A 21,695-nucleotide genomic window follows, 5' to 3' on the forward strand; every position below is an offset into this window, starting at 1 on the left:
GTCTGCTGCTGGTGGAGATGTCGTCCGAGAAGGTAACCGTGCGGCAGAAGGCGTTCAACAAGATGAGCACCATCCTGAACAACCGGGAGGACGATTTTCTCGACTACATGGCATCGGATGCGTTCGAGACGCAGTGGTGCGCGGTGCTGGATGCGGCTTACCACGGCATACAGAAGCAGAGCTACGCCATTACGACCCAGGTGCAGAGCAAGAACCACGACTACGTCGTGGTGCTGCACAAGCTCGTTGAGCTGGCGATGGATCGGGATGCGCCGCAGCTACCGCACAGCCAGCTGATCGGGTGCTTTGTGCGCGCGATCAACGATCAAGCGATGCGGGACAGTTTTGGTGTGTGCTTTCTGCACGTGCTGAACAAGTTCGTGCTGTGCTCCAAGTGGTGCCTAACGCCGGTGAGCTACGAGCACTGGAAAGGTAAGCAGAGGGGTGAAAAGGTTGATTTACTTTATTTAGTATTAAACGGGGATTTTTTTTGCAGAAATTCTTGACTGCTGTTTAGTGATGCTGGATACAGCGCACGTACCAAAGCACTTGGCGGCCAACTGTCTCTCGCTGGCTGTGGTGAAATTTTTAGCCAACTGCTCGATGCAAACACTGCTGGCGGACTATTTGAGCCGGCTGATTGTCCACCTGCGCCAGGCGGTAAACGAGAAGAAAAGTAACGTTTTATGCGATCTGATAAACATAGCTTTGTACATAACAGAAGCGGTAAGTAGCGTTTAGCACCATCTCCGAGGTGGGTTTTTTGCTGTCTCAAAGCTAAACCTAATCACACTTTGATCGCCACGTGCAGATAGCGGTGGATTGTAAGGCGAAGATCATTGCATTCTTGGAGTCGCTCGTTCCATGCACGGTGAAACTTTACAAGGAAGCAAACTTGCGCAAGGAACAGAAAGTGTCACTGTTCCGGTTGATGCATCTGTCGCTGATAATGTTGTACCCGGGAGGAAAATCTCATACCCTTGCCAAACCACTGACCCGAGACGGTTTGCAGCAGGTCGAGGACGATGAAGCGCGAAGGAAAACGTTGCGCGAATATCATTACATACTGACGAGTGAAATGAAGGCACGGGATCAGAGTTCGTTCTTTGGCTCGAATGAGGCCCCTTTTGCTGATGGTTTCATTGACTTTGCCGCCCGGTTGTGTTATACGGTAAGATTATTTGAGTTTTTTTCTGCATTTTTAAAGGGAAAATTACTACTTCTTACTCATCCCTTTTTCAAAGGTGTACTGGAACGAGGATAATTGGAAGGAATCTAGCGGCGAAGAAACGGCCGCAAAGCGAAACAAACAGTTTAACAAACTGCAAAGCATCATGGAGATGGTCGGTACTGCTCCAAATCAGCTTAATTTGCGTTGGTACGATCACGCTTCCTCTTTCATGTAGAAAAGATCATTAATAAACATTTTCCTCCAGGTTGTACATCCTTTCTGCGGTTCTAGACAGATATGAGGCAGCACTTACTAGCGACGACTATGCGCAACTGTTGCAACTGTTGTGCAATGTGCAACCGAGCCTACAATCGCCGCACGAGCATGATGCTTTCTACCAGTGCTGTTCCGTGCTGCTCGCGTTCGAACAAAAGTCAACCCATCGATCGTTGAACACAGCGGCGGCCAGCGGTGAATCGATTGGCGAGCTTTGGGCCAAAATGATAGCCGCTGCGTTCCGTGCCTGCACCAACACCGCCGCAAGAACGTGCGCTAAATCCAATCTCCTGCTGCAGCTATTGATTCGCCATCGAAAGTATCCGAACGTCGGCTTTCTAAACAGCACCGTGCTGGAAGCCTTTTACACCTATGCCGTGGAGAAGACGAACCTTAACGTCGGCACGGTGCTGTCCATCCTGGAGACGGTGGGCAACGCCGAGTGTCTCGGCAGTGTCGACGGTGTGCTGACCAAGCTGCTCAACTATCTCTATCCGCAGACGCGCGAAACACAGTCGAAAGCGATACTACACGCAAAGGAGCGGCTGAGCGCAAAGACGCTGGCACGCATTTCGATCCTTTGCGTGGTGACTACATGTTGCGCAATGGATGAGACAGAGCGGCACACACACGCCGGAGTGCACGATACCTTTTACCGGGAGCGAGACGGGCAGTTGCAAACGCTCGAGCAAAGACTTCGCTACCATAGTTTAGAGGAATTGCTAGCGTTGGAGCAGCACAAAAAGGAAGGGATTGATGCGGAATCACCCCAAGGCAGCGCACGAATCTCTTACAACATAAACGAACCACTGTTTTTGCGCCTGTGTGAGGTAGTAAGCTTCGACAAGCATATCCTGCCCGATGGGAATTATTTTCTAGCCGATGGATTGGCATGCATCTGCGACGATTTGGAGTTGTACCTGGAGATGCTCAACATTTTGCAGCTGCACGCCGCGTACGATGAGCAGCAGTGCACCAGGAGCCCACTGTACAAAAGGTTCTGCTCAAGTTCGACCTACTAAACGGTGGATTTGAGCGGCTGTTGAAAAACGATGCGGCCTCCACGCTAAATCTCATCAAAACCAGGAACCTTGCCGAGCGATTGTTGGCCATCTTTCGTGTCCCTTACCATCCGTCGGTAAGGAAGCTGCTGCAGCAAACCGAACACACGTTCATTATGCGATGGGCAATCGGGCAGATCAGTCTGAAGGAGGGGGAGGATTCGCAGTGCGTGACCGTGTTGCAGCCGGATAAACTGGCCACGTGCGAGCTGCTCTCGGAACATTTGCACTTCATAGTGTCATCATTGCTGGAGGTGGAAAATGTCGATCCGGCATCGGAGATTTCTCAAAAATCGCTAACTCTGCTACGGTTTCTGATCTTACAACACTCTGCCGCGTTTGCGGGTGCGATCGGTAAGCTGAATTATCTACCAAAGGACGAACGATTCGATCAGTTGCGGCTTGCTATATCGCGCCAAAAAACGATCGGTCATGAAAATGTGCTGCCAAGGGAAGAAATCGCGGCGCTGATTGAGTTGCCCAATTTAAGATACGAAGATTTGGCTGCGCTGAAGATTGTGGTAAGCTTTTGCTGTATTTTGAGTGACTTGGAAGTTATATAATTATTAATTTTTTTATTGTAGCTCACCACCAAAAAGAAAGATCTAAAATTATTGTGCGATGAGCTGAGCGAGCAAAGCGCATCGTCGGGCGCTAATGGGGAAAGCGTGCTTCATCGGTTAGTCTACACTTTGCTGGAAGTTGTGCGCAGCTCCCCGTTCGACAAGCGATCGATGGAAGCTCTCCGATGTTTGAGTGAAATAGGACCGATCGATCTGGGAACAATGCTGTTAAAATCCGACGCAGAAATGATTGCTTACGATACGGTACAGCTTTAAAGCCCTGGGCAGTAGCAATATCAATTAAATTTTAAATTTCTATCTCTCTTTAGATCAACAACTCGAAGGAAGCAATCGAACGATGTGCTGCGGTGCTGCTGAGCGAATTGAACGAGCTGATAACGAACAGAAACGTTCCGGTTGCAAACTACGCCTCACTGATTTGCTACAAAATGCTGTACGGAAAAACATTCCATGCTTTGGCGGGTGAGATTCTAAACAAAATTGCATATAGAAATCCATTTTAAATCTTAACTTCGATCATATTCGTATCTCTAACAGCCAAACTACCAACACTGCACCCATTTTTGGGAACTTCTGCGGAAGAGATCAAACTCTTCACTCGTACCACCGGACGCAGTTTGTCGTTGCGGCCAATGCTTGCCAACGAACGGATCGAGTACAGCGCTTTTGTGCAGCAGCTGTCAGCCGCGTTGCTGTCATTTTTGGGAAATACGATGATTAAAAAACTGGCCGAACAGGAAACGACATTCGTCGAGAAGCTTGTCCCTTTGCTGGTACAGATAACGATAAAGCAATTCGAAGAGTCAATCATCGATAGCATGGGCAGCTTTGTAAGTGCTCTTGTTGCACAGTAGTAGATGCCACGGATGATAAGGAAACATTTGAATATATCTTCCTTTTTTGCAGATTAATGAGTTTTTCAACGAGTTCGCTGCCATTCAAAATGAGGTTCACAATATTTTCAATGACCCGAAAGCTATTCAACTGATGCTTACCATCGTGGAGTGTGTTCGGATACATAATCAATGGTAAGTGTAATTTACAAATTTTTGTTAATACTTTTCCTAAAAAATAATGTTTGTAATAGCTTTCCACAGTACAAAATTTCCGTTAACTATCTACGAATCGCACAAGCGTCTCAATTCTGTCAGGCACACTTTAAAGCCATCCTGTATGGTGACCTCTGGTACCGGGAGGAAGAGGAGCAAGGCAAGCATGATGCCAAACGACACCCGGAACTGCAAAACATAATGAAATCATGCCATTTGGCGATCGGCGTAAACGATGCAGTTAAATAATTCCTCAACCCAATCCAGGAACGGATGGAATATTACCGTCTAGAGCAGAATTACGCCAGATGCTTGGTTATGCAAGATGCAAGCACACCGTGGTCGCAAGATACCGCCCTGGACAGTGCGGGCACACAGAATGCCATCTTGCAAACACTGAAAGACTCCTCACTGTACGGTTTGGCTAGATCGTTACATGTCGCACCGCAACAGATTGATTACGAGTGTGCCTGGCGGCTGTCCGACTGGAATGTACTATTCGACGCGGACGGCGGTGTTGGTCCCAATGTCCCGAAGAGAGCACCGGCTGCCGGTTCGAGCGCGCTGCTCCTACAGTCGCGATCCTTCGAGCGAGCGCATTACAAAGCGCTCAAGTGTTTGCAGCTGCGCGATGAACTCGCGGTGGAAAGTGCGATCGTGGCAGCGCAGCGTGCCGTTAGCGAACTTTTCAAGCTTACCAGCATCGAATCCACCAAACACATCTACCACGGGCTGTGCCGGTTGCGGATGCTGCAGCAGATCGAAGACTTCGGTGAGGTACACTTCTCCAGACAGATCGACTGCGAGCAGGACCTGCTGAACCGGTGGAGGGAACAGGACGAGCTGCCGCACAGCGAGTTCACGCTGCTGGAAACGATCCTTTCCCAGCGGCTGTCCATCTTCAGCACGGCCGGGATTCGTGCGAAACGTAAATGGGTACCGCCGGCAGTGTACAGCACGCTGCTGCTGCTGATCCACGAATCGCGCCTGCGAGGCTTCGTGGACTGTGCGGTACGGAATGTGGTGCTGATCGGGAAGCAGGAGCTGCCGGCCAACGTGCAGTCGGTGGTGATGCTGGAAAATGCACAGCTCAATTGGAGTGCCGGCCAGCCGGTGCTGGCGAAGGAGTTGGCGTGGGAAGTAATGAACAGCGCCAAGTACACTGATCCGATGGTGAAGGGAGTGGCGTGTCGCCTTTACGGTGAGTTCCTTGCCGAAGGACACTCGCAGGAGATCAAGTCGCTATGCTCGGACTACTTTCAACAAGCGGAAAAATATGTCCAGTTTGTGCTGTCGCGACAGGCGGCGGCGACGGCTGCGGGTGGCGAACAGAAAACCTCGCCCGGGAACGTTCCCGCTAACCATCGTTGCTTCGACGTGGATCGTAACTTCACCGTGCAGCACACCGTCGCGAAGTACGCGGATCGTGAATTTGTGCGGGTAGGTTGAGGAGCATTGCAATATTAAATGGGGTAAACTAAATGAAAATTTGCTCCTCCCTTTCCTGCAGCTCACACGATGAGACACGTGCTTCATGCCCTGTTTTCTCTCTCTCTCTCTCTCTTTTTGCTTTTCCGCCAGTAAGGGGATATACGACGCCAAGCGTCAACATGCTAACGTTGCACAACGTTGCCGATGAGGAAATGAACGCTCTGCTGACTCAGAAACAGAAACTGCTGCTCGAGCTGAAGCACTACGAAAACAACATCAAGTACAACAAGGAAATCCTGAGCAACACGAGCGAAAGCAATCTGGTGCAGAGTGTGCCGGACAACGTCGGCATCATACCGTCCAACACGCGGCTACAGATCGGGATTTCCACCAGCTACGATAGCAACGATATGAACATCGACATCACCGTGTCGACCAACAACTCGACCACGATTCGTGTCGTGTTGATCTTTGCTGATCAGCTGTTCAAGGAGGAAACGCTGATCGCGCACCTGACGAAGGACGTTTCGCGCATACTGATACCGCTCAAGACGCTCAAGGACAATGCGCAGGACATTCACATCAAAGCGTTCGTCGGCTACCCGAGCAGTGTGCAGTTTCACGTGTTTGAACTGACCCGTCAGCTGCCCAAGTTTGCGATGTACACCATACCGCACAATCTGACCGGGTCACCGAAGAGTGTGTGTAAGTATGCCGCTTACGTTATGTGTGCAGTTTTGTTTTTTTTACGCGCTTAGTCACCCGGTATTTGTAGATGAAGTGAAGATCATCTGATTATTTTAAACCGCCAACACGTGCTTGCATGCATAAGTCATCGACATTCGACCCCAAAACCGAATGCCCGAACCAGTTTTGCTGTGTGGTGTGGTGGTGGTGCTGGATGGAAAACTGTGATTTGTGTTGTACGCCTTAACCGTTCGTACGGATGCAGTGCTAAAGCCCAGTGATGGATTCCTTTTTCGGCTTCGATACCAGTCTGCCGGGTGAGAACGACGAGGAGTAGGAGGAGGAGGAAGCTCGCCGATTCTTCCAGGCAGCACCGCGGCGCACCGCCGAACTGCATTCGCCGCTGCAGCGGCGCCGATGCAAAGAAGACATCTCGGACGAGGAGGAGTATGACGCCCTGAATGACGAAACGTTCGGTGCGGCGGACAAGGGCGACTGGAAGGACATCCACGAGCATCTCGTGCGGCTGGAAAGTTGCAGGAATGGGGGGCGAACCGGTTCCTTCCTTGGGGAGGATGAGGACGACGGGGGCAGCAGCGACAACAACAACAGCGAGAGCGGCCGTAGCAGTGTGGTGGCCCAAAGCATTGGCGATGAGTTCGCGAACAAGCTATGGCTGGATCCGAGCATCTGGGGTAGCCCGGCGAAGGTTCCGGCTCCGGTGCAGCCACCGTACAGCGATTATAGGCCCAGCGGTACGCCATTTTCTGCCCTGCCAACACAGCAGAGCGCCTTTCGACCACCGGAACCGGCGCATCCGATCGGGGGAGGTGGCCTGCCGCCAAAACCGCCTCCCTCACTGCCACCGGGCTTGTTTCCACCCATGAAGATGCTGTCAGTGGAGGACATTGAACGAACCATCATCCAGCATCAGCATCAGCAAAATCAGCATCAAAGTATGCTGCAAAAGCAAATGTCACAGCAGCAGCAGCAGCAACAACAACAACACCAACTCCATTACCATCACAACCAATTTCACCAGCAGCAGCAGCAGCAGACACTGCAACCATTCCGCACACCGGCACCGGTCCCGGCCCAACCACCACCACCAGTGAAAGCTCGCGATCATTTCACACCCGCCAAGGAGGTAAAGAGTATGCAGCCGCCGATCCCGATGATCTCCTCGCCAGTAGCAGCACCACCGTTACGGGTACCACCGGCGCTGCTCACCCCGCCGCTTTCGCTGCTGGGCGCCCGAAACGCCGGCCCCGCTGCCCTGTTCCCGCCCGGACCGTCGCAGGATGCTGAACAACGCGAACCGTCTTCCGCTTGGTTTGCTGCCGTACAACATGCTAGCCGCCCGACCGTACTCGACCCCGATCAACAACCTGGCGATGCATCCGGCATTCCCGCAGCGCTGCTCGTACGGTTCCCCGCTGCAAGGGTTTCTGGGTGGCCCCGGCCCGGTACAGATGGGTCCGCCACCGCCGCTACCTCCTCGCCATCCGGGACCAGCGCCGGGTGGGCCGCCGCCATTTTTGATGCAGCGCAGCCCGACGCCCCTGCCGACGAACCAGTTCAACCAGCGGCTGGTGCAGGAAATTCAACAAAACCATCCGCTGCTCGCGTTCAACCGACAGCTCGCTGCGGCCAGCACGCTCAGCGTTTGCGGCAATGGCGTGAACAAAGCAGCCCCGCTAGTAGCCCTGCCAAGGGCGGGTTTTATGAAGCAGCAGCACCATTTCCAGCAGCAGCAGCAACGATCCCGAGTAGGCAATGGAATGCCATCGAGCACTGCAGGCGGCGGGCAGCCAGAGGAGCGCGATGAGTACGCAAACATGATGAGCAATCGCAACAAGCAGTGGCTAATCGGGATAAAGCTGACGCAGCTCAACTCGGACGCACCCTACTTTAACGATTACTATTTCACCGTGTACAAGCAGCGGCTGGCAGCGGCGAAGGGCGAGGGCGATAATAGGATCTATCGCGAAAATCAGCTCAACCATCCGTTCACCCAGCCGGAGGAGCATGCCCAGCTGCTGTTACTGTCGCTGCTGTCGAAGAACGGCAAGAGCGGGCTGCTCGGCACGAACCGCGAACGTCGCAGTTCCGAATCCCGCTCCAACCCGAACGGCGGTAGCGAGGGAAAGGATGGCTCAGCGCCGACGGGTGGTGGTCGAGCGTATACCCCGCTCCAATTTCAAAATTCGCTCGGCAAGCTGCAGTGCGGTAGTGTGATAGCGCCGCGAAAGCTCATCGACGCCGACGTGATGGGCAGCGACCAGCTGAACGGAAATGGCGTGCCGGCACTTGAACCGCCGCCCGCCGCTATCCAGCGCAAAGCTCGCCATGTGCTGCTGCTTATCGAGACGCTGTACAAGTTGGTGCTCAAGCTGGAAGATCTCGGCAATCCCGTTGCGATCGAAGCGATGAAAGCGCTGCGCGAAAAGAAAATGCGCAAGCGAACCAGCAGCACCGGCAGCGGCAGCGGTGTGGCGTGTTTGTCAGAAGCGGGCGCCAAGATTGGCAACGCATTGATAATTAATCCGAATTGGTAATTTAATGATAGTCACGTAAGATGATTTAACCAACAAATCCCGTTAATGTCGATACTAAGCTTCGGTTTTTTTAAATTTAATTTAATTGCTCTCAATCTGCTTTTCAATAAGCGAAATATTGCGATATTACCATATACATTTTAATGTGAAAATCTAGAGAAGACTAGTTTTTAGCCTAACACACACCCACACACACACAACCTCACACTTGTAAAGTGTGGCAAGGGAAGAACTGATACTGAGTTGTCGATGATCATTTAATGTTCCTTATTTATTAGGCTTTGCGTATGTAAAACACACGTGTGTGTGTAAAAGGGTAGCGTAAACTGAATTGCGTATACTCTGTCACACGCCGAAATGAATATATTCCATGCTCCTCTCCATATAAACCCCTGTGAACCGAATGGTATCGTTAGATATTGCTTTTGCAAACCGTGTTATATAGTCATTTAAGTTTGGGCACGACATATAAAGCCCCCCCCTCTTACCTCCCCGGTTAGGTTATTAGGTTATCCGCATGTCGTGCTCGTGCTGATATTTAATTTCGCCCATAGTGTTTCGCGCAAACAGAGCACGTGCGGTTTGAATAGGATTGCAAATCGATCGAATCGAACTCTTTAGTGTAGTGTAAGTTAGTTAACTGGCCAAGGATGACAGACTCGATGTGTACAATGTGGCAGGGGTTTCCCCAGGCGTTCTCATAGCTGTGGGACACTTTATTGACTCTTTCTTAAGTAAAATGTAACGGGAATTGGACTCTATAGCACCCTTGTTGGACATATCCAATAGGAATTTCCAACGAACCTTTCCAAAAGGGTGCAATAGAGTCCAATTTCCGTCATGTGAAGTTCACTTCCCAATTAGAAAGAGTCAAGAAGTAGTGTCTCATAACTATAACCAGGCTAGAACCCCTGGAAAATCCTGTAAACTGCATTTGAGCCACTTTGTCACATCCATCCGCCCTCTACACAATTAAGCTTCACGTGCAATGAGAAATGGAAAGAGTAGCTGTAGACACTGTAAAAACTGTCCGTACCCGCTTACGGCACTATCAAACGAAACATTAAAACACATTCGTCTCTTCATTCAGTAGTACATAAATCTATAGATACATAATTTTATAGTTGAGTGCATTTACCTGAACTTGTTTTTAGACTAATCTTTCGATAGCTCTTTTTCACGTGTCCGTTGGTGTTTATCACTCACTGAACTTCTTTACACGATTACTTCTTTCCTTTTCAAATGTACTAGCTAGATGTACTATGGCACTGCAATTACTTTTCGGAAAACTTAAAACCTATTACACTACTCACTTGAATTGCTTTGATTTCTCTACCTACTTTCCAATATAAGAACGGTTAAAAAATGTGAAGAGAGCCAACATGCCAAGAAAGCTGTGTAAATGAGCATTTTAGGCTATAATCTTGAACATAAACTTAAACACTGAGCAGCATAAAAAAACTGCAATTGAGTTAAACTATCCATGTAAAAGCTCTGTAATTAAAAAGCAATCAAGCGCAAATTCCGAAACATGCGATAGAGAAAATGTGTCTAAGAAAAATGAACAAAAAAAGGAGATATCCACGATGGAATTGTCGAAAAAGAACAAACAAATAAATCGAACTAATTTTTTTTGGGTTTCTTTTGTTATGATGCTTATGAACGCGAGCAAAATGGGTCGTTAGTTTTTGTGTTTTTTAGCGTAGAATTATGGTGCAATACAGGGTTTTCCAATTAAGTTTAGACTAGCAGCATACTTTTTTTGAATAGTCGCAATAGATTCTTGACTAGCATCCTTTATTTTTGATTACGAGCAATGGATTATTGACTAGGAGCAATTGATTTCAGCAGGTCCCTGCATGACAGCCTAAGAGCGACGCGTTTATAACATCCGGTGTGACAGATTGACTTGAATAATAATCTGTGGATAATATTTAATTTCATCCGCTCATTTGATTAAATCATTTGTTTTACTGTTATATATCATCCACAAAGAAAGATATATTTTATATGATAGGTTTTCGATGCTATTGTTTTGATTTTATGAATGCACAATACAACACAAAAGCACTTAACGGCTGAATTGAAATATGCAGTAGTAGACCCCCAGGCATAACCTAACCAAAAGCTAGATTGCACAAGTTTTTCAGAGTGACCATATGTAGTTCTATCGATTTTCGATCGAATATTGGTTTACAATTGAGCACACTAAAACTCAATTTTTCTGACCGAAATTCAAATATTTTTCTAAGTATTCACCGTTCAACAATAAATTTGAAATTTAATAATAATAATAATAATAATTTTGTGAGTGAATAAAAAGTTGTTTTTACCGAAAATTACCGAGTTTGCTTTAGATTTCCTACCGATAACCTCTAAAAACAATCTGGTCACTCCGTGCCAGCAACCGGCCTGCTGAAATCAATTGCTGCTAGTCAAAAATCCATTGATCGTAATCAAAAATAGAGGATGCTAGTCAAGAATCTATTGCGACTATTCAAAAAAAGTATGCTTCTAGTCTAAACTCAATTGGAAAACCCTGTATCACAATATTAAAGGAGGATTTGTTGTGATCATAGCAACATCGCTAGTTTAAACGAAGTGTAGTAGGCTTTATTGAAATAGAGAATAAATTAGTCTGCATTTTCTTTTCGTACGAACAAGAAGTTCCAACAGGATTTACGGAAAGAAGGTTAAAAGGAGATAAGGGTTATTTTATATAAATTCTAAATTATGTTTTTAATTTTCTTTACAGATACAACTTGAAACAAACCACGCCCCACGAACCACGATGGCCTCTTCCTCGTCCAGCAGCAGCAGCAGCAGCAGAATGTCGGTGATGGACCGCGACCTCTGTCTGCTGCTGGTGGAGATGTCGTCCGAGAAGGTAACCGTGCGGCAGAAGGCGTTCAACAAGATGAGCACCATCCTGAACAACCGGGAGGACGATTTTCTCGACTACATGGCATCGGATGCGTTCGAGACGCAGTGGTGCGCGGTGCTGGATGCGGCTTACCACGGCATACAGAAGCAGAGCTACGCCATTACGACCCAGGTGCAGAGCAAGAACCACGACTACGTCGTGGTGCTGCACAAGCTCGTTGAGCTGGCGATGGATCGGGATGCGCCGCAGCTACCGCACAGCCAGCTGATCGGGTGCTTTGTGCGCGCGATCAACGATCAAGCGATGCGGGACAGTTTTGGTGTGTGCTTTCTGCACGTGCTGAACAAGTTCGTGCTGTGCTCCAAGTGGTGCCTAACGCCGGTGAGCTACGAGCACTGGAAAGGTAAGCAGAGGGGTGAAAAGGTTGATTTACTTTATTTAGTATTAAACGGGGATTTTTTTTGCAGAAATTCTTGACTGCTGTTTAGTGATGCTGGATACAGCGCACGTACCAAAGCACTTGGCGGCCAACTGTCTCTCGCTGGCTGTGGTGAAATTTTTAGCCAACTGCTCGATGCAAACACTGCTGGCGGACTATTTGAGCCGGCTGATTGTCCACCTGCGCCAGGCGGTAAACGAGAAGAAAAGTAACGTTTTATGCGATCTGATAAACATAGCTTTGTACATAACAGAAGCGGTAAGTAGCGTTTAGCACCATCTCCGAGGTGGGTTTTTTGCTGTCTCAAAGCTAAACCTAATCACACTTTGATCGCCACGTGCAGATAGCGGTGGATTGTAAGGCGAAGATCATTGCATTCTTGGAGTCGCTCGTTCCATGCACGGTGAAACTTTACAAGGAAGCAAACTTGCGCAAGGAACAGAAAGTGTCACTGTTCCGGTTGATGCATCTGTCGCTGATAATGTTGTACCCGGGAGGAAAATCTCATACCCTTGCCAAACCACTGACCCGAGACGGTTTGCAGCAGGTCGAGGACGATGAAGCGCGAAGGAAAACGTTGCGCGAATATCATTACATACTGACGAGTGAAATGAAGGCACGGGATCAGAGTTCGTTCTTTGGCTCGAATGAGGCCCCTTTTGCTGATGGTTTCATTGACTTTGCCGCCCGGTTGTGTTATACGGTAAGATTATTTGAGTTTTTTTCTGCATTTTTAAAGGGAAAATTACTACTTCTTACTCATCCCTTTTTCAAAGGTGTACTGGAACGAGGATAATTGGAAGGAATCTAGCGGCGAAGAAACGGCCGCAAAGCGAAACAAACAGTTTAACAAACTGCAAAGCATCATGGAGATGGTCGGTACTGCTCCAAATCAGCTTAATTTGCGTTGGTACGATCACGCTTCCTCTTTCATGTAGAAAAGATCATTAATAAACATTTTCCTCCAGGTTGTACATCCTTTCTGCGGTTCTAGACAGATATGAGGCAGCACTTACTAGCGACGACTATGCGCAACTGTTGCAACTGTTGTGCAATGTGCAACCGAGCCTACAATCGCCGCACGAGCATGATGCTTTCTACCAGTGCTGTTCCGTGCTGCTCGCGTTCGAACAAAAGTCAACCCATCGATCGTTGAACACAGCGGCGGCCAGCGGTGAATCGATTGGCGAGCTTTGGGCCAAAATGATAGCCGCTGCGTTCCGTGCCTGCACCAACACCGCCGCAAGAACGTGCGCTAAATCCAATCTCCTGCTGCAGCTATTGATTCGCCATCGAAAGTATCCGAACGTCGGCTTTCTAAACAGCACCGTGCTGGAAGCCTTTTACACCTATGCCGTGGAGAAGACGAACCTTAACGTCGGCACGGTGCTGTCCATCCTGGAGACGGTGGGCAACGCCGAGTGTCTCGGCAGTGTCGACGGTGTGCTGACCAAGCTGCTCAACTATCTCTATCCGCAGACGCGCGAAACACAGTCGAAAGCGATACTACACGCAAAGGAGCGGCTGAGCGCAAAGACGCTGGCACGCATTTCGATCCTTTGCGTGGTGACTACATGTTGCGCAATGGATGAGACAGAGCGGCACACACACGCCGGAGTGCACGATACCTTTTACCGGGAGCGAGACGGGCAGTTGCAAACGCTCGAGCAAAGACTTCGCTACCATAGTTTAGAGGAATTGCTAGCGTTGGAGCAGCACAAAAAGGAAGGGATTGATGCGGAATCACCCCAAGGCAGCGCACGAATCTCTTACAACATAAACGAACCACTGTTTTTTGCGCCTGTGTGAGGTAGTAAGCTTCGACAAGCATATCCTGCCCGATGGGAATTATTTTCTAGCCGATGGATTGGCATGCATCTGCGACGATTTGGAGTTGTACCTGGAGATGCTCAACATTTTGCAGCTGCACGCCGCGTACGATGAGCAGCAGTGCACCAGGAGCCCACTGTACCAAAAGGTTCTGCTCAAGTTCGACCTACTAAACGGTGGATTTGAGCGGCTGTTGAAAAACGATGCGGCCTCCACGCTAAATCTCATCAAAACCAGGAACCTTGCCGAGCGATTGTTGGCCATCTTTCGTGTCCCTTACCATCCGTCGGTAAGGAAGCTGCTGCAGCAAACCGAACACACGTTCATTATGCGATGGGCAATCGGGCAGATCAGTCTGAAGGAGGGGGAGGATTCGCAGTGCGTGACCGTGTTGCAGCCGGATAAACTGGCCACGGAAGAGCAAATGCAGCGATGTTTCCTCCACGTCGTAGCGGAATATCTGCAGTACGAAGGGCCAAGCCTGAACGAGGCTCACGAGCTGCTGGATCGGTTGGAACTGAATGTGTTCAGCAGTTTGGATTTGTTCTATCTGTTTGATCTGTGTCGAATACTGCTGGCGCAAACTTCCCATGAGGTGGTGGCCGTATGGGTACTGAGAAACCTGGTAGATGTGTGCAAAAACCACTACACCAATCCTGACATTACGGAGCAGATTATCGATCTGTACGGTGGTAAGTTAATTGTAGCTGTGATCAACTGAACTCTCTTCTCAAATTGTGTTTAATCCGTTTCAGCTTTAACCGCCTTCGTGAGCCCGTACGAAGACATGATCCGCAACGTAACGATCGTGCTGTACTCGTTCGTAAAACAGTGCGCCAAACACACGTACTCTACCGAGCTGCAGGTGAAGATACTGGCGCAGGTGAAGTATCTGCTCCGCGCTTACCCGCAGCACATCCGTACGCCAACGCACGAGAGCATCTACAACGGATTGGTGCCGTTGCTGAGCAGCCCAAGCTATCGCATCAAGCTGGAAGCGGTCAGGAATATTCTGCACTTCATGCAGCTCGAATGGTCACATCCTGACCTTTCTTCGGTTCCGTGCAGCTTTTACGAGTTTCAGCTGCAACTGTACGATCAAATTCAGTTCGAGGAGCTACTAGCGACCGACGGTGGGATGGACATGAACGATGAGAGAATGAACGTGATTAGCGGCTGCCTTCAGCTGCTGTTGGGCATCTTTCGCATTAGCTTCATGCTGCGTCGGCGCGCGTTGTGCGATTTTGTGCTGCTCGTTCAGTTGGGAAGCGTAAACGATGGTAAGTGTTGTTACAGCAATAGCTGACAATTAAAGTTTAATTATTGTATAATCATATTTTTGTCCTTCTTCTAGACAAAATGGCAAACACCATACGGCTTATGCGCACCTCCAGCGATATCGACTTCTGCCAGCTGCTTCAAGCTAACCTGGACACCGTACTCGAGCTATGGCTAACCAAAGGGAATCGGTTGCTGCATTTCCCGTTCCGTCTAGCGGGAAAGATCGCCACGATCGAAGAGTTTATCCAACTGTTCAAGAAAAACATTTCCTTCGTCATACTCTGCATGCAGCCGGAACGGTTCGAACAGTTCTGCAAATCGATTGGCGTACAGCAGGCAGAAATGGTGAAGGTATGTTTTCGGTTGGAATGAATTTAAAATGATAAATGACCAATTTTCCATTTCATTACCAGAGTATACTGCCGAAATGTGTTTCGTTCCTTCTGCCCAAGTACGCCAAATGTGAAGGGATGGCGCCCAAGTATGATGCAATAGCTAGTCGGATGCACAAAGCACTTGCCCCTATAATAAGCACGGTAGATCTTAAAGATTACGTGTCGGAAATTATCAAACACCTCACCCACCGATTGAACGATCACGTTGAGCTGGGCAAGCTGTTGGACCAGGACCTGCCAAGCTGCTTCGTTGCCGATCTGTCGCTTAGCAAAGCCACTTACTCGACGGCGCTCGAGCACCTGAAACAGTCGGTATGGGGATCGCAATCGTTCAAGTACACGCTGCTGAGCAATTTGTGTTTTTAAAAACAGCTCACCAATTGAACGCACCCTAACGGATGTCAAACGCTGGCTTTGGGCGGCTGATGAACCGGAGCAGAAAATGGTACATCTCTTCCAGTACACGGTGTTTCTCGACCATCTGAAAGAGTACATCGGACAGCAGAAGGAACGCGCGTTCAAACCCTATCTCGTGCGAGATGTGGTGTATTTCCTGTGCAACTTGTTGTCCTCCTTTCCCGCCCTACGACTTGCCACGCTCAACAGCTTCGGGCGGTTCCTGGAGCACGTGGTCGCATCTAGCGATGCGTGCGAGCTGCTCTCGGAACATTTGCACTTCATAGTGTCATCATTGCTGGAGGTGGAAAATGTCGATCCGGCATCGGAGATTTCTCAAAAATCGCTAACTCTGCTACGGTTTCTGATCTTACAACACTCTGCCGCGTTTGCGGGTGCGATCGGTAAGCTGAATTATCTACCAAAGGACGAACGATTCGATCAGTTGCGGCTTGCTATATCGCGCCAAAAAACGATCGGTCATGAAAATGTGCTGCCAAGGGAAGAAATCGCGGCGCTGATTGAGTTGCCCAATTTAAGATACGAAGATTTGGCTGCGCTGAAGATTGTGGTAAGCTTTTGCTGTATTTTGAGTGACTTGGAAGTTATATAATTATTAATTTTTTTATTGTAGCTCACCACCAAAAAGAAAGATCTAAAATTATTGTGCGATGAGCTGAGCGAGCAAAGCGCATCGTCGGGCGCTAATGGGGAAGCGTGCTTCATCGGTTAGTCTACACTTTGCTGGAAGTTGTGCGCAGCTCCCCGTTCGACAAGCGATCGATGGAAGCTCTCCGATGTTTGAGTGAAATAGGACCGATCGATCTGGGAACAATGCTGTTAAAATCCGACGCAGAAATGATTGCTTACGATACGGTACAGCTTTAAAGCCCTGGGCAGTAGCAATATCAATTAAATTTTAAATTTCTATCTCTCTTTAGATCAACAACTCGAAGGAAGCAATCGAACGATGTGCTGCGGTGCTGCTGAGCGAATTGAACGAGCTGATAACGAACAGAAACGTTCCGGTTGCAAACTACGCCTCACTGATTTGCTACAAAATGCTGTACGGAAAAACATTCCATGCTTTGGCGGGTGAGATTCTAAACAAAATTGCATATAGAAATCCATTTTAAATCTTAACTTCGATCATATTCGTATCTCTAACAGCCAAACTACCAACACTGCACCCATTTTTGGGAACTTCTGCGGAAGAGATCAAACTCTTCACTCGTACCACCGGACGCAGTTTGTCGTTGCGGCCAATGCTTGCCAACGAACGGATCGAGTACAGCGCTTTTGTGCAGCAGCTGTCAGCCGCGTTGCTGTCATTTTTGGGAAATACGATGATTAAAAAACTGGCCGAACAGGAAACGACATTCGTCGAGAAGCTTGTCCCTTTGCTGGTACAGATAACGATAAAGCAATTCGAAGAGTCAATCATCGATAGCATGGGCAGCTTTGTAAGTGCTCTTGTTGCACAGTAGTAGATGCCACGGATGATAAGGAAACATTTGAATATATCTTCCTTTTTTGCAGATTAATGAGTTTTTCAACGAGTTCGCTGCCATTCAAAATGAGGTTCACAATATTTTCAATGACCCGAAAGCTATTCAACTGATGCTTACCATCGTGGAGTGTGTTCGGATACATAATCAATGGTAAGTGTAATTTACAAATTTTTGTTAATACTTTTCCTAAAAAATAATGTTTGTAATAGCTTTCCACAGTACAAAATTTCCGTTAACTATCTACGAATCGCACAAGCGTCTCAATTCTGTCAGGCACACTTTAAAGCCATCCTGTATGGTGACCTCTGGTACCGGGAGGAAGAGGAGCAAGGCAAGCATGATGCCAAACGACACCCGGAACTGCAAAACATAATGAAATCATGCCATTTGGCGATCGGCGTAAACGATGCAGTTAAATAATTCCTCAACCCAATCCAGGAACGGATGGAATATTACCGTCTAGAGCAGAATTACGCCAGATGCTTGGTTATGCAAGATGCAAGCACACCGTGGTCGCAAGATACCGCCCTGGACAGTGCGGGCACACAGAATGCCATCTTGCAAACACTGAAAGACTCCTCACTGTACGGTTTGGCTAGATCGTTACATGTCGCACCGCAACAGATTGATTACGAGTGTGCCTGGCGGCTGTCCGACTGGAATGTACTATTCGACGCGGACGGCGGTGTTGGTCCCAATGTCCCGAAGAGAGCACCGGCTGCCGGTTCGAGCGCGCTGCTCCTACAGTCGCGATCCTTCGAGCGAGCGCATTACAAAGCGCTCAAGTGTTTGCAGCTGCGCGATGAACTCGCGGTGGAAAGTGCGATCGTGGCAGCGCAGCGTGCCGTTAGCGAACTTTTCAAGCTTACCAGCATCGAATCCACCAAACACATCTACCACGGGCTGTGCCGGTTGCGGATGCTGCAGCAGATCGAAGACTTCGGTGAGGTACACTTCTCCAGACAGATCGACTGCGAGCAGGACCTGCTGAACCGGTGGAGGGAACAGGACGAGCTGCCGCACAGCGAGTTCACGCTGCTGGAAACGATCCTTTCCCAGCGGCTGTCCATCTTCAGCACGGCCGGGATTCGTGCGAAACGTAAATGGGTACCGCCGGCAGTGTACAGCACGCTGCTGCTGCTGATCCACGAATCGCGCCTGCGAGGCTTCGTGGACTGTGCGGTACGGAATGTGGTGCTGATCGGAAGCAGGAGCTGCCGGCCAACGTGCAGTCGGTGGTGATGCTGGAAAATGCACAGCTCAATTGGAGTGCCGGCCAGCCGGTGCTGGCGAAGGAGTTGGCGTGGGAAGTAATGAACAGCGCCAAGTACACTGATCGATGGTGAAGGGAGTGGCGTGTCGCCTTTACGGTGAGTTCCTTGCCGAAGGACACTCGCAGGAGATCAAGTCGCTATGCTCGGACTACTTTCAACAAGCGGAAAAATATGTCCAGTTTGTGCTGTCGCGACAGGCGGCGGCGACGGCTGCGGGTGGCGAACAGAAAACCTCGCCCGGGAACGTTCCCGCTAACCATCGTTGCTTCGACGTGGATCGTAACTTCACCGTGCAGCACACCGTCGCGAAGTACGCGGATCGTGAATTTGTGCGGGTAGGTTGAGGAGCATTGCAATATTAAATGGGGTAAACTAAATGAAAATTTGCTCCTCCCTTTCCTGCAGCTCACACGATGAGACACGTGCTTCATGCCCTGTTTTCTCTCTCTCTCTCTCTTTTTGCTTTTCCGCCAGTAAGGGGATATACGACGCCAAGCGTCAACATGCTAACGTTGCACAACGTTGCCGATGAGGAAATGAACGCTCTGCTGACTCAGAAACAGAAACTGCTGCTCGAGCTGAAGCACTACGAAAACAACATCAAGTACAACAAGGAAATCCTGAGCAACACGAGCGAAAGCAATCTGGTGCAGAGTGTGCCGGACAACGTCGGCATCATACCGTCCAACACGCGGCTACAGATCGGCATTTCACCAGCTACGATAGCAACGATATGAACATCGACATCACCGTGTCGACCAACAACTCGACCACGATTCGTGTCGTGTTGATCTTTGCTGATCAGCTGTTCAAGGAGGAAACGCTGATCGCGCACCTGACGAAGGACGTTTCGCGCATACTGATACCGCTCAAGACGCTCAAGGACAATGCGCAGGACATTCACATCAAAGCGTTCGTCGGCTACCCGAGCAGTGTGCAGTTTCACGTGTTTGAACTGACCCGTCAGCTGCCCAAGTTTGCGATGTACACCATACCGCACAATCTGACCGGTCACCGAAGAGTGTGTGTAAGTATGCCGCTTACGTTATGTGTGCAGTTTGTTTTTTTTTACGCGCTTAGTCACCCGGTATTTGTAGATGAAGTGAAGATCATCTGATTATTTTAAACCGCCAACACGTGCTTGCATGCATAAGTCATCGACATTCGACCCCAAAACCGAATGCCCGAACCAGTTTTGCTGTGTGTGTGGTGGTGGTGCTGGATGGAAAACTGTGATTTGTGTTGTACGCCTTAACCGTTCGTACGGATGCAGTGCTAAAGCCCAGTGATGGATTCCTTTTTCGGCTTCGATACCAGTCTGCCGGGTGAGAACGACGAGGAGTAGGAGGAGGAGGAAGCTCGCCGATTCTTCCAGGCAGCACCGCGGCGCACCGCCGAACTGCATTCGCCGCTGCAGCGGCGCCGATGCAAAGAAGACATCTCGGACGAGGAGGAGTATGACGCCCTGAATGACGAAACGTTCGGTGCGGCGGACAAGGGCGACTGGAAGGACATCCACGAGCATCTCGTGCGGCTAAAGTTGCAGGAATGGGGGGCGAACCGGTTCCTCCTTGGGGAGGATGAGGACGACGGGGGCAGCAGCGACAACAACAACAGCGAGAGCGGCCGTAGCAGTGTGGTGGCCCAAAGCATTGGCGATGAGTTCGCGAACAAGCTATGGCTGGATCCGAGCATCTGGGGTAGCCCGGCGAAGGTTCGGCTCCGGTGCAGCCACCGTACAGCGATTATAGGCCCAGCGGTACGCCATTTTCTGCCCTGCCACCACACAGAGCGCCTTTCGACCACCGGAACCGGCGCATCCGATCGGGGGAGGTGGCCTGCCGCCAAAACCGCCTCCCTCACTGCCACCGGCTTGTTTCCCCACCCATGAAGATGCTGTCAGTGGAGGACATTGAACGAACCATCATCCAGCATCAGCATCAGCAAAATCAGCATCAAAGTATGCTGCAAAAGCAAATGTCACAGCAGCAGCAGCACAACAACAACAACACCACTCCATTACCATCACAACCAATTTCACCAGCAGCAGCAGCAGCAGACACTGCAACCATTCCGCACACCGCACCGGCCGGTCCCGGCCAACCACCACCACCAGTGAAAGCTCGCGATCATTTCACACCCGCCAAGGAGGTAAAGAGTATGCAGCCGCCGATCCCGATGATCTCCTCGCCAGTAGAGCACCACCGTTACGGGTACCACCGGCGCTGCTCACCCCGCCGCTTTCGCTGCTGGGCGCCCGAAACGCGCGGCCCCGCTGCCCTGTTCCCGCCCGGACCGTCGCAGGATGCTGAACAACGCGAACCGTCTTCCGCTTGGTTTGCTGCCGTACAACATGCTAGCCGCCCGACCGTACTCGACCCCGATCAACAACTGGCGATGCATCCGCATTCCCGCAGCGCTGCTCGTACGGTTCCCCGCTGCAAGGGTTTCTGGTGGCCCCGGCCCGGTACAGAGGGTCCGCCACCGCCGCTACCTCCTCGCCATCCGGGACAGCGCCGGGTGGCCGCCGCCATTTTTGATGCAGCGCAGCCCGACGCCCCTGCCGACGAACCAGTTCAACCAGCGGCTGGTGCAGGAAATTCAACAAAACCATCCGCTGCTCGCGTTCAACCGACAGCTCGCTGCGGCCAGCACGCTCAGCGTTTGCGGCATGGCGTGAACAAAGCAGCCCCGCTAGTAGCCCTGCCAAGGGCGGGTTTTTATGAAGCAGCAGCAACCATTTCCAGCAGCAGCAGCAGCAACGATCCCGAGTAGGCAATGAATGCCATCGAGCACTGCAGGCGGCGGGCAGCCAGAGGAGCGCGATGAGTACGCAAACATGATGAGCAATCGCAACAAGCAGTGGCT

General features: G+C 50.0%; 4 protein-coding genes across 6 annotated transcripts; all 4 read left to right on the forward strand.

The window, feature by feature from the left end:
- The first annotated feature begins 949 nt into the window (after positions 1 to 949).
- LOC121601811 (serine/threonine-protein kinase ATM-like) lies at positions 950 to 4,394 on the forward strand. Its single transcript, XM_041930606.1, has 9 exons — positions 950 to 1,171; positions 1,245 to 1,347; positions 1,463 to 2,280; positions 2,445 to 3,029; positions 3,093 to 3,335; positions 3,401 to 3,554; positions 3,630 to 3,922; positions 3,999 to 4,120; positions 4,180 to 4,394. The coding sequence occupies exons 1-9, from the start codon at positions 950 to 952 to the stop codon at positions 4,388 to 4,390; spliced, it is 2,751 nt and encodes a 916-aa protein (XP_041786540.1). The 3' UTR covers positions 4,391 to 4,394.
- A 20-nt stretch (positions 4,395 to 4,414) lies between these two features.
- LOC121601816 (Bardet-Biedl syndrome 2 protein-like) lies at positions 4,415 to 7,245 on the forward strand. 3 transcript variants are annotated; one of them, XM_041930617.1, is made up of 3 exons: positions 5,331 to 5,556; positions 5,723 to 6,277; positions 6,348 to 7,245. In XM_041930617.1, the coding sequence occupies exons 1-3, from the start codon at positions 5,418 to 5,420 to the stop codon at positions 6,365 to 6,367; spliced, it is 714 nt and encodes a 237-aa protein (XP_041786551.1). In that variant the 5' UTR covers positions 5,331 to 5,417; the 3' UTR covers positions 6,368 to 7,245. The 3 variants fall into 3 exon arrangements, with proteins under 3 accessions (XP_041786549.1, XP_041786550.1, XP_041786551.1); XM_041930615.1 differs by lacking the exon at positions 6,348 to 7,245 and having other exon boundaries at positions 4,415 to 5,556; positions 5,723 to 5,877; XM_041930616.1 differs by lacking the exon at positions 6,348 to 7,245 and having other exon boundaries at positions 4,415 to 5,581; positions 5,723 to 5,815.
- Positions 6,540 to 8,817, forward strand: LOC121601812 (protein PAT1 homolog 1-like). The gene is made up of 3 exons (XM_041930607.1): positions 6,540 to 6,576; positions 6,685 to 7,601; positions 7,675 to 8,817. Exons 1-3 carry the CDS (start codon positions 6,540 to 6,542, stop codon positions 8,815 to 8,817), a joined length of 2,097 nt encoding a protein of 698 aa, XP_041786541.1.
- Positions 8,818 to 11,375: 2,558 nt separating this feature from the next.
- On the forward strand, positions 11,376 to 13,949 carry LOC121601813 (serine/threonine-protein kinase ATM-like). Its single transcript, XM_041930608.1, has 6 exons — positions 11,376 to 11,509; positions 11,573 to 12,104; positions 12,169 to 12,398; positions 12,484 to 12,843; positions 12,917 to 13,050; positions 13,109 to 13,949. The coding sequence occupies exons 2-6, from the start codon at positions 11,609 to 11,611 to the stop codon at positions 13,947 to 13,949; spliced, it is 2,061 nt and encodes a 686-aa protein (XP_041786542.1). The 5' UTR covers positions 11,376 to 11,509; positions 11,573 to 11,608.
- Positions 13,950 to 21,695: the final 7,746 nt, after the last annotated feature.

The sequence above is a fragment of the Anopheles merus genome, unplaced genomic scaffold (genome assembly GCF_017562075.2).
Source record: "Anopheles merus strain MAF unplaced genomic scaffold, AmerM5.1 LNR4000189, whole genome shotgun sequence".
Classification (NCBI taxonomy): Eukaryota; Metazoa; Arthropoda; class Insecta; order Diptera; family Culicidae; genus Anopheles; species Anopheles merus.

Coding starts and splice junctions, on each gene's coding strand:
- LOC121601811 (XM_041930606.1), top strand. CDS start 950: ATGTTGTACCCGGGAGGAAAATCTCATACCCTTGCCAAACCACTGACC. Junction 1,348..1,462: donor AAGCATCATGGAGATGGTCG/GTACTGCTCCAA, acceptor CTGCGGTTCTAG/ACAGATATGAGGCAGCACTT. Junction 3,336..3,400: donor AAATGATTGCTTACGATACG/GTACAGCTTTAA, acceptor ATCTCTCTTTAG/ATCAACAACTCGAAGGAAGC.
- LOC121601816 (XM_041930615.1), top strand. CDS start 4,415: ATGGAATATTACCGTCTAGAGCAGAATTACGCCAGATGCTTGGTTATG. Junction 5,557..5,722: donor GTGCAGCACACCGTCGCGAA/GTACGCGGATCG, acceptor CTTTTCCGCCAG/TAAGGGGATATACGACGCCA.
- LOC121601812 (XM_041930607.1), top strand. CDS start 6,540: ATGGATTCCTTTTTCGGCTTCGATACCAGTCTGCCGG. Junction 6,577..6,684: donor CTTCGATACCAGTCTGCCGG/GTGAGAACGACG, acceptor GCCGATGCAAAG/AAGACATCTCGGACGAGGAG. Junction 7,602..7,674: donor CTTCCGCTTGGTTTGCTGCC/GTACAACATGCT, acceptor GCATTCCCGCAG/CGCTGCTCGTACGGTTCCCC.
- LOC121601813 (XM_041930608.1), top strand. CDS start 11,609: ATGGCCTCTTCCTCGTCCAGCAGCAGCAGCAGCAGCAGAATGTCGGTG. Junction 12,399..12,483: donor CTTTGTACATAACAGAAGCG/GTAAGTAGCGTT, acceptor CGCCACGTGCAG/ATAGCGGTGGATTGTAAGGC. Junction 13,051..13,108: donor AATCAGCTTAATTTGCGTTG/GTACGATCACGC, acceptor ATTTTCCTCCAG/GTTGTACATCCTTTCTGCGG.